The sequence below is a fragment of the Cervus elaphus genome, chromosome 9 (assembly GCF_910594005.1).
Source record: "Cervus elaphus chromosome 9, mCerEla1.1, whole genome shotgun sequence".
NCBI lineage: Eukaryota > Metazoa > Chordata > Mammalia > Artiodactyla > Cervidae > Cervus > Cervus elaphus.
This window is the reverse complement of record NC_057823.1, coordinates 14,978,881-14,995,824: the sequence shown is the minus strand read 5'-3', so window position 1 is coordinate 14,995,824 and position 16,944 is coordinate 14,978,881. Positions and strand designations below refer to the sequence as shown.

At 53.8% G+C, this 16,944-nt stretch overlaps 2 protein-coding genes across 4 annotated transcripts; one reads left to right on the top strand and one right to left on the bottom strand.

Annotated features, from left to right (window-relative positions):
- Positions 1–1,309: 1,309 nt before the first annotated feature.
- On the bottom strand, positions 1,310–4,839 carry STX10 (syntaxin 10). 3 transcript variants are annotated; one of them, XM_043911323.1, is made up of 8 exons: positions 4,691–4,839; positions 4,274–4,443; positions 4,011–4,105; positions 3,875–3,937; positions 2,152–2,259; positions 1,951–2,057; positions 1,759–1,853; positions 1,310–1,684 (listed from the first exon to the last, which is right to left on the bottom strand). In XM_043911323.1, the coding sequence occupies exons 1-8, from the start codon at positions 4,723–4,725 to the stop codon at positions 1,608–1,610; spliced, it is 750 nt and encodes a 249-aa protein (XP_043767258.1). In that variant the 5' UTR covers positions 4,726–4,839; the 3' UTR covers positions 1,310–1,607. The 3 variants fall into 3 exon arrangements, with proteins under 3 accessions (XP_043767258.1, XP_043767257.1, XP_043767259.1); XM_043911322.1 differs by having other exon boundaries at positions 4,274–4,810; XM_043911324.1 differs by lacking the exon at positions 1,310–1,684 and having other exon boundaries at positions 1,765–1,853; positions 1,955–2,057.
- Positions 4,840–6,240: 1,401 nt separating this feature from the next.
- IER2 (immediate early response 2) lies at positions 6,241–9,388 on the top strand. The gene has a single exon (XM_043911325.1). It carries the CDS (start codon positions 7,736–7,738, stop codon positions 8,408–8,410), a length of 675 nt encoding a protein of 224 aa, XP_043767260.1. The 5' UTR covers positions 6,241–7,735; the 3' UTR covers positions 8,411–9,388.
- Positions 9,389–16,944: the final 7,556 nt, after the last annotated feature.

The window sequence follows — 16,944 nt, the reverse complement described above, 5'->3', positions numbered from 1 at the left end:
TAGGGTTTGGGGGAGCCAACAGCATCACCAACAAAAATCCTGAGGTGACTCTGGTCCAAAGTCACCTCAAGGAACAGAAAGTCCTGTCTGAACATGTAGGCAATTCCAGCAAGGTGGTGTCAGACCCCCAGAAGCACGTCTTTTAAGCCCAGGAAGACTGAGAACCAAGTATGGAATGGATCAAGACAACCTGAACCAGGACATCAGTGGTAGTAGTTTTGCATTAAAAACAACAATAAAAAGGAAAAACAAGTCAACTATACTTCAATAAAATACATATAGTAAGAAAAATAAAAATTAAAAGAGAGGGAGACTTCCCTGCTTCCCTGGTGGTTCAGTGGTTAAGACCACTTCCACTGCAGGAGGCCTGGGTTCGATCCCTAGTCCGGGAACCAAGATCCTGCAAGCTGCGTGGCACAGCCAAAAAAAAAAAAAAATGGAATCTGTACATATTTGGTTCTTTTTGACAAATCAGCCTTTGGGGCTGAATGGGATGACAGACAGCCTTGTAACACACAACACTTTACAATGTGTCAAACATACAAGGGTGATTCTGATGTCAAATTACATAATGCTCAGGATGGAAACATCTACGACAGTAAGTGAAGATTCACGTCCAAGTTTACCCAGCTTATAGGGATCATTTCCGACTCAGGTAAGCTCTACAACAAAGTCCTTAAATCTACAAACCCTCCCTTGTAGTGGGCTCCCCAGGTAGCTCAGCAGTAAACAATCTGCCTGCAATGCAGGAGACACAGGTTTGATCCCTGTGTCGGGAAGATTCCCCTGGAGAATGAAATGCCAATGCACTCCAGTATTCTTGCCTGAGAAATCCCATGGGCAGAGGAGCCTGGAGGGCTACAGTCCATGGGGTCTCAAAGAGTCAGACACGACTGAGCACACACTCACACCTTATTAGAACGTTGCATCACAAAAGGAAGTGACCTGGTGTACAAGAGAGCCCCGTGGTACTGAGAGGCCCCTCAGAAGTCCCAGCTGAGCTCCCCAGCTAAGGGATTCACCTACTGGAGACACAGAACAAGCAAAAGATGTTTAGGCTGAAGTTCAAAAACTCAAGGAAAAATCAGTGGTTGAATTTTTTTGATGGTAATAAAATGATCCATCATGAATCTGAGAAATACACCAGAATAGTCTTTTCTGCACTGAATGTCGACCGCTGAAATCCCTAACACACATGGGCACACATGCGCAATTGGCCCCAGGGTGTGCAAGCAGGGGTCTTAGAACAGGAGTTCCCATTTAGGGGCAGCCACCAGTTCAGATCACCATATCGTAGGATACAAACATATATAATAAAGGCTGGGATTTTATTTCTAAGTTGGCACATGTAGAAGGCACAGGGGCAAAGCAATGGCTTTGAGGAGTAGAGATGGAGAGGGGTGTGTCTGAGGTCCCCCTCCTCCACCACCTCCTAAGTACACTTAAGACCAGACTGGTGGCAGGGGCTCCAGCCCGGGGCCCTGAGGGTCCTCTCTAGATGAGAGCCTTGGGACAGCTCTCCTGGCATGACCTCCCAGTCCTCCCAGGGGGCAGGGCCCTGCCAGCTCCCCGCAGCTGGAGGGACCGCCCCCTGGGGAGGACCAGGATCAGAGAGAGAAGAAGAGGATGAGGACCAGGAGCAGCACCCCCAGCAGCACCGCGATGGCACACCACTGTCGGCGGTCTGGGGGCAAGAGGGTCAGAGTTCACAGAGGGGAGGCAGCACCCCCCCTCACTCCCCCACCCCAGGGGACTCACCACTGGTCATGTGGGATATTTTGGCCATCTTCCTAAGGACCCCATCCATCCGGGACTGGGTGTGGTCCATCTCCTGAGCAAAGGCGTCCAGCATACTGCCAAGACCAGGAAGGCATCAGCTCCTGGAGGCTCTGTGCACACCGGAGCAGCCGGCCATGGGCTCCTGGCCCACCCCCAGGGTCCCGGTCTCACATGCCCTGCTCGTCCAGCTCCTCCCCAACGCGGCCGGACATGTGTTTCAGAACTGAGATGCTCCCAGACACCATTTCCAGCTGTTGATCCTGCTGGTCCAGGATCAGCTGCAGGGTGGAGGGGTGGGAACCGAGGTTGGCATGGAGCCCTGAGCTGTCCGCAGTCTCCTCCAGCCTGGGGCTGCCAGCCGCCTGCACGCACCTGCTGTGTGGCCTGCTGCTCTTCAATGTAGCGAGAGGTGGTCGAGACCACACTGGCGTCCAGCAAGTCGCTGGAGGACTTCAGAGTGGCCGGCTTGCCTGTCAGCATCTGTAGGGACCCAGGCGGCAGGCTCAGGGATGGTCGCCCACTCCCGGCAGAGACTAGATGGTGGCTACTCAGAAAGACAGTCTCAGGAGTAGAAAGGCCTGGGTTCCTCCGGGCCATCATTTACTAGCAAGGTGACCTCAAGGCCATACCACTTAACTTTCCTGTACCTCAGTTTCCTCACCTGTAAAATGGGGAGGGCTATAAACCCTGTTTTCTGAGGATGGAACAAGGATTTAATAAATTAACCCTGGCATGCTTATAAACCTATAAACACAGGTATTTAAGAATCTGAACTTAAGGGACTTCCCTGGTGGTCCAGTGGTTAAGAATCTGCCTTCCAAAAAAAAAAAAAGAATCTGCCTTCCAATGCGGGGACATGGGTTCAGTCCCTGGTTGGAGAACTAAAATCCCACAGGTTGGGGCTTCCTTGATGGCTCTGTGGTAGAGAATCCGCCTGCCAATGCAGGAGACACGAGTTCAATCCCTGGTCTAGGAAGATTCCCACATGCCACGGAGCAAGTAAGCCCATCTGCCACAACTACAGGGCCTGTGCTCTAGAGCCCTTGAATCTTGACTACTGAGCCCACATGCTGCAGCTACTGAAGCCCTCAAGGTCTGGGCCCATCACAACCAGAGAGTAGTCACCGCAACGAGAGAAAAGCCTGTGCGGTGACAAAGACACAACACGGTCAAAAATTAATTAACTTTTGATGAAAAAAAATATCCCACATGCAGTGGGGGAACTAAGACCTGATGCAGCCAAATAAAGAAATAAGAAGAATTTGAACATTAATCCCCAAAACAGCACACCTGGAAGGCATGTGGATCCTGCCACAGGACCCCAAGCTGCTGCAGGCTTCAGTCCCCCACCCTTCCAGACCCCAATGTAGGTGTATCGGTGTATCGAGTGAGGTTGCTGTTACACAACATGCAAAGAATGAACAACACACAACACAGAGGGAAAAGGTGCACACACAGAGGCAGCAGAGAGAATGGGCACAAAAGACAGGAGTGGGGACACACACGGGGCGACCACACCCACAAAAGGGAAATGGTGGATCTACCCAAGGCCGACAGGGATCCACTCAAGGGCCATGATCAGAGAGGTCAAGTGCCTACACAGATTTAAAAAAAAAAAAAAAAGGCACACGGACTTTCCTGGTGGTCCATGGGTAAGACTCCAAGCTCCCAATGCAGGGGCCACAGGGACAAGGGTTCGACCCCCGGTTGGGGAAACTAAGATCCCACGTGCTGCTGGGCACGGCCCAAAAAAAGGAGAAAAAAAAGAAAAGAAAAAAGGTAAACACATATCCTGGAAACAATAACACAGAGAGCAAGAAAAGGAGACAGGCTGCCACACACAGAGAAAACCTGTGGAGTACAGACCCACAGGAGGGGGCAGAAGGGATTATACACACAGAGAGAAATCAGTTGTGCTCATCCTGAAAGAGCAGGTGGGTAGACAGCATGGAGACAATTGCACGAAGATGAGGACGGATGCGGAGGGACAGACGTACGGGCCCCAGGAAACAGGCGAATGCAGAGGGGCCAGGCTTGCACTCTGAGGCTCAACCCGAGACATAGCAGGTGAGGGCACTGGGTGGGAATGCCTTACCTCCCTGTTATTCCTCTCCATGAAGGCTACGGCTGCCGGGCTGACCATATGATCCTTCATTTCCTACAGATAAGGACAGCATCAGAGAGTAAAAACACACCCCAACCCTCCTCACCCCATCGGAAACTCTCTTCACCTGCACTGCTTCCCGCATCTTCTGCACAAACACTTTTCTCTCCTGAAGGTCTCCAGCTGGGAGCTTGAACTTGCCGGGGTTGGCTTCCACTATGCGTATGCGGCGAGTCAAGAGTCAAAGCCAGAGCCCGACAGAACGTGCGCCCTCCTACGCCTCAAAGTCCTCAACACCTCCTAGGTGTGCAGCCTCCCCCAAGTGCTGGCTCTCAGCGCCCCCTGCCCCTGCAATAGACTCTCCCATGCCACCGCCGCCCCCCAGGATATCAATGGTTTCCTCCAGGTCTTCGAGGTCCCACTCGATGCTGCGCAGGCCATTCCGCAGCTCGTTGGTCGTCCAGTCCAGCTCCTCGCGTCCGACCACCGCGCTCTCCTGCACGAGCTCGCACCACCGCTGGTACAGCCCGCGGGCCGTGTTCACCGCCTTCTGCACCTCGCTGCGGGCAGGGGCACAGCGGGCGCGGCTGGCCGGGGGGAGTAGGCGGTCCTCCCGCCCACCATTACGCCCCCAAACAGGTGGAGAGCTCAGGAGACCCTCATATCCCCCTGCGGACCCCTCCCACATGGCCACGGGGCGATCCCGACGGCGGTGCCCAGAATGCCTGACATGCACCGGCTGGCACGCGGGCACTAATTGGCAAGGGGACACGATATCCCGTGTCCTGCCGCATCGCTGTCACTCACCCTCGGACTACAAAAAAAGGATCTTCGAGAGACATGTCACGCCCCCCACCCTCCCGAGGCCGAATCCCCTCCCTTCTCGGCCTCGGAAGCTAATTCCCTCCAAGAGGTGAGGGACGCGCCGTCACCCCGCCCCCCGTCACGTGACCCTTGCCACCATCGAGAGCGGGGCCGCCAGGGGAGAAAGAGTGGCCCTCAGCCCGAAGTGCGGAAACATCCGCTGTCTCCTCAGTCATCTTGGTTGTGGGCAGAGACGGTTTCCTGTCTGCAAGAACCGCCCCTTTGCTCTCGGTCCCCAGCAGTGTCCTAGTTCTATCTCACTGGGTTCCACTCAAGAGCTCCGAATCCCTCGGTTCGAGACCCAGCCCCTCGGATTGTTGCTGCGCAACCTCAGTTTTCCCTTCCGGGCAATGTACATAATGTCTCCTTCAAAACAGGCGAGATTATGGCTGGGGAAGGGGCTCATTGATTTGTTGGCCGTCGTTATGGACTCCTTGAGCCTGCACCCAAATCCTGTCCTAGGAGATGGGAGATGGTCCCAGGCCAGGGTCGGAGTGGCAGGTTTGGGGGCAGGGTGAAGTGCGGGCATTCTATATGAAGTTCTGAGGGAGACTCTTCCCCTCATCTTTTTTCCTGCGGAGGAGGGAAGCCTCGAGATCGCCCTGGGGCGGGTTGGCCCTGAATAGGGGCCCTAGAGAAGCTTCAAGGGGTGGTGGTGGTGAGGTCTTTCTGGGTGCGACCCTTGGGGTCGCCGGAAGGGGTGCGGTGGTGGTTCTGAGAATGGTCTGCAGGGAAGTCCTCAGCGTGTGAAGAGGGACCGGGAAAGTCTGGAGTGGGACACATAGGATTGCCACCTATGTGACAGAGCCCTTCTGTGTGGGGTCGCTGGGAAAATCAGTTTTTTTATAGGAGGGAAGCAGCTGTCTCCTGTGTAGGGTCCGGATTTCTGGAGCGGGACGTCTGAAGTCCTTGGAGGGTTGCCCCTGTTGTGCGTCAGAGAGAGCATCAGAGCTGGAGATGTCGTTGTGAAGTTTCGGGGAAGGAAGGGACAAGAAATGGCCTCCTCAGCAGGTTGCTGTAATATGTGGAAGGATCGCTGAATGGAGACAGTTTGGGGAGAATTCTTATAGACGAGAGAATACTTGCTGAATTTCCCTGTGCCGGGGTTGGGTGTTGGAGGATCTGAGCATGCTCCAAAGGTGCAGATCAGTGTTTGGTGGAGGTGCAGAAATACTTGAAAGGGGGGTCTGGGAGAGTTTCCATGGGAGGGGTGGCGAGGACAGGAATGTAGTGACCCTTAGGTCCTTAGGGAGTTGCTACTTGTGTTGGCAAGGTCTTTGTGTGTAGGTCTCTGGGAGATGGCTTCAGTGCAAGCCCGCCGGCAGGGGGCTTTCCCGGAGAGGTGTCACACCTTTCTGGCCTCCGGAGGGAAAGAAGCAAAACTTTCCTCTCACTCTCTGCCGACCCCGCTGCACGCGGCTCCGGAAACCGGGGGGTGGGGGGGTGTCCAGCCAGCTCTAGCTGCCGGTAGAGGGAGAGCGGAGTGGGGTGCGGGGAGGCTAAGGCACCACCCCCGCTCATCCGGAAGAGGCCGGCTACGGTCACGTACCGCGATCCCGGCCCTTGTCCTTATAAGGGCATCCGGAAGCGGCTTGCTCTTGCCCTACGTCACTACTTCCAAATTTAGTTGTGGAAGTATGGCTGACAGAGTGGCGGGAAGGTTCGCGCACCGGTGTGGAGGGGGCGGGGGGGGGGGGGGGCTTGCCCTTAAAGGGCCCACACCACGAATGAAGGGAGCTGTTCGAACAATTTCGCGGTTTTTGAGGAATTGGAAATATTTCTTGAAACCTTAGTGCGTAGCAGAAGGTGGGGCCGCTGTTTTCTATCCATCTGCTCTATCTCTGCGTTGCTCAGTTTCCAAGTCCTAATCCAACTCCGCCTCCCCTGGAGCAGAGGCGGAGCTCGGCTGCGTCGTTTGGGGGGGCCACAGCCACGTGCTCACTCTGGCTGTGTTGCTGCTGGGTCCTCCAGGAGCCTTAGGGCATGGACGCCCACGGTGGATTTCGTGCGGAGGGAAAGTGAGAGGGACGTTCTGTGCGGAGCACAGAGACAGTAGCTTGGGCTGCGCTCCTGTCTGCAGACATCCATCTCCCGTGGAGTGGGCAACTTTGCCCTAGAGCCAGCCAGTGTGTCCCGCCTTCTTACCGCCTCCAAACAAGGGGAGTGAGGAGGGTGGGCGGACGCTGGCAAGACAGGCGTGCTGGAGGCTCCGCTGGTCCCCTTTCACCGCAGTGGCTCAAGTATTCGTTTAGCAAATATTGGACGAATCGCTGTGCCTCGGCGTCCCCGCCTAAAGAAATAAAATACAACTAGCCCTCCATGGAGTGGAAGTGAGAGATCAATGAGATGTTTATGATAGGAAAGCCTTTAGCGCCTGGCACTTAGCAAGTGCTTAATAATTGTCAGCACCATTATTGATTTAAAAAACCCACAAACATTAATTAGGCTCCTGGTAGATGGTAGACACAGTTCCCACCGGGGATCTACCGTTTGGAACCCAAGTTTTCTCTGTCCAAAGGGAAACGTGCAGCCTACGACCCGCTGGGGTCTCCAGACACAACCGGCGGGGGGCCCTGAGCCCCACCCACGGCCCCCCCTCCCCCGGGCCTGCGCGCGGGTTCAGTGAGCGGCCCTGAGAAAGCAGACCACCCTGAGAGTTCAGCTTGGATTGGGGGACGCTTCTCACAGGAGTTCGGGTCCCTTTTCTTCTCTCAGTAAATTCCACCCTGTCGCTTTAAGGAGTCTCTCGCCGAGGCGTCGCGGAAAGCCCGGATGCGGCTCTCTGATTGGGCGGGGCGTCTCGGTGACTTCACTCCGGGTACAAAAGGGCCCGGGTGGCGGGCGCCGGGGCAGAGCGTCTTGGTAGTGTCTCCGCGTGGCTTGTCCTGCTGAGAGTGGCGTGAACGAGCGCGTTGTCCGAAGTGCACCTGCCACCTGCCGTGCCCAGCCGGGAGTCCCTGCCGCCCTCGCCGTCGCCGTCGAGCAGCTATGGAAGTGCAGAAAGAGGCGCAACGGATCATGACCCTGTCGGTGTGGAAAATGTACCATTCGCGCATGCAGCGCGGTGGCCTGCGGCTGCACCGGAGCCTGCAGCTGTCGCTGGTCATGCGCAGCGCCCGGGAGCTCTACCTCTCGGCCAAGGTGGGAGCCCAGGAATCCGAGGTGCCCTTGCCGCCCGTCCGCTCCCCTGACCCTCGCCTGCACCCTCCTCGGGAAGCGGAAGCCGCAGCCAAGGCAGCTCCCGGGGACGGTGAGCAGCCCTCTCCGGAACCCATGGACACGCAGGAGGCACCGAGAGCCGAGGAGGCCCCCGCCCGCTGTGTCCAGCGCCCCGCCAAAATCAGCCGAAAGCGGCGGAGCAGCAGCCTTAGCGATGGTGCGGACGCCGCTCTGGTTCCGAGCAAGAAAGCCCGCTTAGAAGAAGAGGAGGAGGAGGAAGGGGCCTCTTCAGAGGTCCTTGATCGCCTGCAGCCCCCTCCGGCGCAAGCGGAGGGCGCCTTCCCCAACCTGGCGCGCGTCCTGCAGAGGCGCTTCTCCGGCCTCCTGAACTGCAGTCCCGCTGCCAGCTCTCCGACGGCGTCCCCGGCGTGCGAGGCGAAGCCGGCTTGCCGCCCGGCGGACAACATGCTCAACGTGCTGGTGCGGGCCGTGGTGGCCTTCTGAGGGTTCCTGAGCGGCGCTACCGGAGCCCAGAGCGCGGGCCGAACCGTCGGCCAGAGTACGCAGACCCGAGGCGAGGCCCACCCCCTAGGGAGCGCTCGCAGAAGCAGTGGAGAGGAGCCGTCGCCCGGGCTGCCCAGAGGCCCCGAGAGGGACTCTGCCCCCGGGGAGCCATCGCTACCTGTGTGCAGCAGCGACGCCAAGGAGCTTGAGCCGGGGGCGCGGGCGCCTTCCCCCCAGACCTGCTGCTCCCATCGGTGCTGTTTTAACGGACTGGGAGGTGAACCTCACCGACTCCTTCTGGAACTGGGAGAAGGGAGGCTTGGTTCTTGAAACTCCTCAGGGTCGGACCTTTTTTTTAACTGGGGGCTATGCTGCCTTTTCAGTAAGGTTTTTCAATCATTGGTGTTTGCGTTTCCAACTTAAGAGAATTCCAGGCACTCCCCTTCCCCCTCCTGTGACATACTTGTGCAAGCGGTCATCGTTGCGTCATGGGGCAGACGTGGGGAGCTTCCTGCTGCCTTGCGTGGGTGGGGGCCGGGAGGAGGACCTGGGGTGTGGACCGCCCTGGGGAATGGGAGGAGGGCGGCCTGAGTCACTGCGCCTTCCCTTGCTGCGGGTTATTGCCCGAAGCCCCTACACCTCCGGAGGTAGAGGGCTGATCTAATTTCATTTAAAAATTTTTTTCTCATCTGGTGCGTTAGAGGTGGGGATGTTCTTCACCGTTCAAGCTTGACCCTCAGACCCCCAGGCACAATCAACCCGGACGTTCCTGGTCTGAATCACAAAAATGGGGGGAGGGGCGCTCAGAGTGCTGTAGGGCTGAGCTGGGATCAGTGGTTGGCGAGACTGGGCCAGTTTGGGGGAAGCGGGAAATTCTCGCCAGGGCGTTTTGGGGTTCTGTTTACCTTTACTGGTGGATTCTGGTAACTCCATCTGGCCTTTTTGCCAGATAGGAAAATAAAGACCAATTGTATACAACGTCTGCGCAGCCCGTCTGGTTTTCTTCCCTGGTGGGGGAGGGGCAGGGTTAAGGGGTCAAGAGCTGGCGGCGGCTTTCTGGGGCCCCAGAAACCGGTCTGACCGCTACCACGTGGGCAGAGTGGGCGGGAAGGGGCCGACCCCTTTTCTTTGCCAGAGCACTCGATTGCCGGGCGGCTGGCGCTCCGACCTTTCCTTAAACGTCGCACGTTTGGCGGGATCTTGGACACACACCCCCTCCCTACAACTCTGGGTGGCTTTCCGAGTTCAGATGTTTGGGGGATACTTCTGGGTACAGTGCTCCTAGCCGACTTGGGTATCGGGCCTGCTTTGGAGAATAGAAGGATAGCTACCCTCCCCCCACTTGATTAACTGAATCGACAAGATTCCCAGGATTGGGGTGGGGCTGGACAGGTGAGCTTTGGAGCGCCCTTTTACGCCCAGTTCCAGTCTCAGGCAGTGTAACTGTGTGTGGTTCAGGCAAGGGCCTGAGCTTCCAGCCTCAGTTTCCTCATACGCGAAATGGGCGCCAGCAACCTCCCTTCGAGGCTGTGGGTTTAGAAATACCCGTGGGAGCACTCGTTGGCTTTGGCCCCACCCCGTCCCCAGGCTCGCCACCCCGAGAGAAAACCCTGACAATTTCCCCAACGCCGATTCCGGAGAGTGACAGTCGGCGTCGCCCCAGGGCGTGGGGGTGGGGGCTGTGGGAGGACAAAGGAGCCGCAGGTGCGGGGAGGACGGCGGGAGGCTCTGGGAAAGCTCCCGCCCCGCCTCCAGACGGCCGGCTCGGCCACCGCGGGCTTCCCGAGACCCGGGGGACCTGACCCCGAGGCCGGAGGGGAGGAGGAGGAGGGCGCGGTGGAGGGGCGGCCCCGCCCCAGAACGCCCGCCCCTGGCTCCCCTCCAGGCTCGTTCACCCGCCGCACTCCTGTCTCCCTGTGTCCCTCAGCCTCCTCCCTCCTAACCCCACCTCCCACCCCTCACCCCGAGGGAATCTCGCCTCCTCCGCAGCCTTCCCTCCGGGGAAATGTGAGACTTCAGTTGCCGCCCAGTTGGGGGACCGACCCACAACTCCCCAAAGGGATGTAGCGGGGGGACTGGAGCCCCACACTACTGGCGGTAGCAGCGTGGGAGCAGCTCCCTCGCGAACCTGGCCCGGCCCGGGAAGTCCCCGGCGACTGGGGAGGGGGCATCACCGCGCATCCTGTCGCAGGAACCGCCTGGCGCTTCCTTCCGCGGGAAGCTGCTAGGCCGACCCCCGCCCCCGCCCGGGCCGCCTGGGGGTTTCCGGCGCCAGGTCGCGGGGGCTGAGGGCTGGAGACGGTGCCGTGGGAGATAGGCCGAAAACCGCCCGCGCCCGCCCCCACCCCCCACAACACACATCCCCTTAATACGTTCCATCCCCAAGACCCTATTTCACCCATTTGTTTTTGTTGTTTAGTCTGTAAGTCGTGTCTTTTCGACCCCATGGACTGTAATCCGCCAGGCTTCTGTGTCCATGGGATTTCCCACGCAAGAATACTGGAGTGGATTGCCATTTCCTCGTCCAAGGGGTCTTCCCCACCCAGGCTGGAACCTATGTCTCTTGCTTGGCAGGCGGGTTCGTCAACTACTGGAAAGCCCCCTTTCACCATAAGAATTGTTGAGTCGCCTAGTCGTGTCCGATTCCTTGCGACCCCAAGGACTGCAGCTGGCCAGGCCTCCCTGTAAGGAATGTGTATTCATGCCCCAGAAGAATAGACATAGTTGAAAATTTTGTCACAACAATCGACTTTGGTGAGGCCTCGAGTTTCCACCCCATTACATGGCCTTGGGTTATTGGGACAAACCCTCTACGCAGTGATCGATTGGACCACAGCTGTGAAAACTGAAAGTATCACCGATCTCATGACCAACGGATACCCCAGGGAACCTCAGACCTGCAGAAAGAGGCTCCAGAAGAGTGTTCACTACAGTGTTATCCAAAGTGGGCACAAATTGAAAAAACAAGGTACATGCCCATCCGACTGGACTGGTCTGGTAGAATGTGGACTGTTCACCACTCCCTCCCTAAAGGATGAAAGGCCTCAGCCAGAAAGATCTCCTGGGGAGTTGGGGGGTGGGGTGGAAATAACTCAGAACCATCATGCTGAGTGACAGAGCCCAGGTGTGGCAGGATGAGGACAGATTCCAGGGCCAGATGACCAGTCATACTTGCTGTGCGGCTTTGGGCAAGTCACTTCATCTCTCTGGGCCTCACTTTCCCTGACTGTAAATTATGGACAATAATAGTCCCTATCTCTTGGGTTTATTGTGACAGTTAAGTGAGGTAATACACATAAAGTGCTTAGTAAAGTGCCTGGCATGCAAGGTATGCCACTTTATGATATATTATTGTTAGAGGCTAATAATAATAATAATTATTATTTATTGTTAGTACTTTATTATTGTTAGAGGCTGGAATGGCAACAGTTAATTTTTTTTTTTATTTTTTTATTTTTTTCATTTATTTTTATTAGTTGGAGGCTAATTACTTTACAATATTATAGTGGTTTTTGTCATACATTGACATGAATCAGCCATGGATTTACAAGTATTCCCCGTCCTGATCCCCCCTCCCACCTCCCTCTCCACCTGATTCCTCTGGGTCTTCCCAGTGCACCAGGCCCAAGCACTTGTCTCATGCATCCAGCCTGGGCTGGTGATCCAACAGTTCATTTCAAAGCACATACAAGGGGACTTCCCTGGTGGTCCCATGGTTGAGAGTCTGCCTTCCAATGCAGGGGACATGGGTTCAACCGCTGGCCGGAGAACTAGGATCCCACATGCCTCAGACCAACTGAGCTTGCGCTTTTCAGCTAGACAGAAGCCTGCGTTCCGCAACTAAGACCCACCACAGTCATAAATAAATAAAATTTAAAAATAAAAGCACATACAAGGACTTCCTTGGTGGTCCAGTGGTTAACAATCTGTCTTGCAATACAGGGGACATGGGTTCCATCCCTTGTTGGGGAGCTAAGATCCCACATGCCACAGAGCAACTAAGCCCTTGAGCCACAGTTAGAGAGTCTGCGTGCCATGATGAAAGATCACGCATGAAGCAATGAGGATCCGGCATGCCACAGCTAAGACCTGACACGGCCAAACAAATAAATTTAAAAAATAAATAAAAGCACATATGGCAGGTACTACTATATATAAAACAGAGAAACAACAAGGACCTATTTTATAGCTCAGGAAACTATATTCCATATCTGTAGATATCTATATCTGTACATTGGAAACGAATCTGAAAAACAGTATTTATCTGTATATCTGCATTATTTTGCTGCACACCTGAACTAATGTAATATGGTAAATCAACTATGCTTCAATAAAAAGTTTGTTTTGGAAAATAAATAAAAGCACCTGCAGCGATACAAGTGTGATGTGTGGGACAGTGGGTGCAGACGCTGTGCTAAGCCAGGGAGCTGGAGGAATGGCTCCCTCTGCCAATGTAAGAGCTCGCCTCCCAGCTCCAGAGTTTGTTCTAATCCTAATGGTCTGACAGGGTTAATTCTTTCTTCCTCCCAACCCCCACACATTCCTGCTTTACTCCCCACCTCACCAACAGTTCCTGCCTCAGGCCCTGGTCTGGTCTCTATTTATAGTCAACCTTAGATAGGCTCCTTCAGTCTTTTTTCTTGTTAAAAAATATTTATTTGGTTGTGCTGGGTCTTAATTCTGGCATGCGGGATCTTTCAGTTGTGGCATGTGAGATCTAGTTCCCTGACCTGGGATGGAACCCTGGCCCTCTACACTGGAAGCTGGACTCTTAGCCACTGAACCACCTGGGAAGCCTCAGGCTCATTCAGTCTTCAGGCCCTAACTGCCAACTCTGTGTGTGTGTGTGTGTGTGTGTATGTGTGTGTTAGTAGCTCAGTTGTGTTTGACTCTGCAATCCCATGGACTGTAGCCCACCCTAACTGCCAACTCTATGTGTGTGTGTGTGTGTGTGTGTGTGTTAGTAGCTCAGTTGTGTTTGACTCTGCAATCCCATGGACTGTAGCCCACCAGGTTCCTCTGTCCAGGGAATTCTCCAGGCAAGAATAGTGGAGTGGGTTACCATTCCCTTCTCCAGGGGATTTTCCTGATCCACCTAGGGATTGAACCTGGGTCTCCTACATTGCAGGCGGATTGTTTACCATCTGAGCCACCAGGGAAGCCCACCTCTATACTGAATCCCAAATGTCGCTCTCCATCCTGGACTCCGCCCCCCAGCTTCCAGACTTGTCTGGCCAAACCCTCTCTCTCTGTCTTCCCTTGAGGGTCTAAGGTATTCCAAACCTAGCAGGAGCTAAAGAGGATTCTTGCTGCTTCCTGCCAGCAGATCAACTGAGGAGGAATCTTTCTTGACTTCCTTTTTCTCTTTCCCTCAGATGCTGTCAGCTAGACTTCCCATCCCACTCCAAGCTTTCCCCCACCCTCTTGGGTCCCACCCTGCTTGAGCTGGGATCCCACCTCTCACTGGGGGTTGGGCAGTGGCTTCCTCCCTGCCCTTGACCCCCACAATCTATTTTATGCAGCAGCTGCACTGATCTTATAAAATGCAAACTGGATCATATGACTCCCCTAGCTTTCCTCTGCTTCAAGTACACTGATATCCTTTCTGCTTGGAGAACAGGACAGGTGTATTCCAGCCCCTGGGCCTTTGCACTTGCTGTTCCTTATGCCTACAATGCTCTTCTCCTAGTTGTGCACAAGTCTATCCTCACTTTCTTTAGGTTTCTGCTGAAATGTCACCTCCTTGGGGAAGCCTTCTGTGGCTACTTGATCCAAAATAACAATAACACCCTCACTGTGCTACTCTGCTCCTGCATCCTGCTCAGCCTTCCTTAAAGCACTGCTCATCTCCTGATGTTTATGTCAGGTTGAGCATCCATGCCCCCATTCAAATGTCACTTCCACAAACGCCTAGCCCAGGCCTGAATGAGTGAATATGGTTGTCTGGGGGTGCTAAGGGCTTAATACTTATCCCATTACTCACTGACTTTCCATGGCCCTTATAACTGAATTTCCCAAATTTCAGGGTCAGGATTTTTGTCACATCTGTTTAACAAACATATTGTTTTTTAAGTAATATGTATTTTTCTAACTTTTAGCTCACTTGTTAATCACTCACTAGAGTCGGACATGACTTAAGGTCTGTCGACTTTAAAAAAAGTAAAACATGAGAGTTTCAAGTTAAGTTTTATTTGGGACAAAATGAGAACTGCAGCCCAGGAAACAGTATCTCAGATAGCTCTGAGAAACAATTCCAAAGATGTAGGGGGAAAGGACAGTATGGATGTGATTTTGGTAAAGGGGGAGTACAGGTAATCAAGCAAACAATTTTTTATAGAAGATTTTCCCTGGTCTTCTGAAGCTTCCACTAGTCATCACCATGAAACATTTTAGTGCTTTTCTCGATATGAGGAGATTCAAGAGTTAGGCTCAGAAAATCAGCTCCTGAGACTATCTAACTGTCTGAAGACCTGTCCTGCCAGCCCCGCTACAACCACCAGCACAGAATGCCTCATTCCTGCTCTCCACCCTGAACTCCTTCGGGGGATTGGAGGTCAGCAGCTGCAGCAGTACACAATTTAATCCTTGTAGAGGTAGATGGCAAGCACCCATGGAAAGTGCCAATTTATAATTGACAGGACTAAACAACAGCATGATGCATGGAAGGTAACAGTTTTAAAAGTTACAATGAAAATGAAACAATATTACAAGACCCTGCTGAAACAGTAACTAGTGTGAGGTTCCAGACAGCTTTCTTTGTTACAAAGGAAGATTAAGAAGGTTGAAGACATTGTTGCCAAAGGAACACTATCCTTAGCCTACCAATCCGCAGGTGGCACAGTGGTAAGAATCCGCCTGTCAATGCAGGAGATGTAAGAGATGTGAGGTTGATCTCTGGATCAGGAAAATCCCCTGGAGAAGGAAATGGCAACCCACTCCAGTATTCTTGCCTGGAAAATTCCATGGACAGAAGAGCCTCATGGGATACAGTCCATGGGGTTGCAAAGAGTCTGACACAACTGAGCATGCATGCAGGTCCTTAGACTAGCTGAAAAGGGAGACTCTGAGGGATTCCTTAAGTTATTTAAATAACATTGAATCACTTTGCCCCCTGTCTCAGAATTAGGAAAATTCTGCTTCTTGAAGAAGGACAACACTCCTGTGACTGAAAGATGCTGCTCGATTTCTGCCCATCCCTGGCTAATCCTGCATCATTCTCTGGCTACACTGACCCACTTTTTGTTTCTTGTGTTTCCACAATCTTCCCAGCCACAGGGCCTTTGTATATGTTGTTATCTCCTAAGATTCTTTTCTCTTCCCTATGGTGGTTTAGTCACTCAGTTGTGTCTGACTCTTTGCAACCCTGTGGACTGTAGCCCACCCCCCAGGCTCCCCTGTCCATGGGATTCTCCAGGCAATACTGGAGTGACTTGCCATTTCCTTCTCCAGGGAAACTTCCCCACCCAGCAATCAAACCCACGTCTCCTGTATTGCAGGCAGTCTCCTGCATTGCAGGCAGATTGTTTACCCACTAAGCCACCAGGCCAGCTTCTTCTCCCTGTTCACCTAGTTAACTCATTTTAGCCCAAGGGCAAATCATCACCGAATTTCCCCTTCTACCCTCCATTTCCGTCTAAGACCCCTATGTTAATTTCCATTCTGATCACGAGCTACTTTGTAGTAGTGTTGGTGATGGTGGTCGTAGTATTTATCACAGTTTCAGTGTTACATTTGCTTTTGGTTTTGTCTCCTCTTCTAGCTTGCGGTCTCCATGAGGGCAGAGATGAACCCAGTAGACGCTTACTAAGTGGTTTTTGTGAATGAATGATGCATTTGCTACTTTGCCTTAAGGCCGGTCCTTTTTTTTTTTCCTATGAGGTTTTATTTTATTTATTTATTTTTTTTGAGGTTTTATTTTATTATTATTTTTTTATTTTTCCATTTATTTTTATTAGTTGGAGGCTAATTACTTTACAAAGGCCGGTCCTTTTAATGCCCACTTTTCACACACTGGGAAACTGACGTCCAGAGAGGATTGCCCTGAGGGAGAGCAAGTAGGGGATAGCTCTAGTGGTGCCCTTCCCCCCATTTAGAGATTCGCTATCACCGCCCCCCCACCCCTACTTCCTCCACTGGGTGGGACCCAAGGAACACACGCCCCAGCCCTGGACTCCGCTGAGCTGGAAAAGGGCCCGTCCACGGGTCAAGACCAGCCCAGAAGCGGATCCCAGACCGGTTTAGCCGGTTTAGCCGGTTCCAGGAGCGCGGGCGGGGTCCAGCCGCCCCAGGCAGTTAAGACGCAGACCTTGACGAAGTTGCCCGCGGCTCGGGGCTGGCGCTTGATTTACACTTGGAACTTGGAGTCCTAGGCGGGGCCCTCGGGCTGAGTGGTTTAGCCAAGCCAGAGGACGGGGTTGTCCGGGTGTCAATCACATACATGGGTGGGACATGCAAATTAAGCCGCTTTCCATTTTTCTCTGGGCCCCACCCCTCCGCGCTGCACCGAGCTACTTCCTAGAACTCTCGGAGTCGGT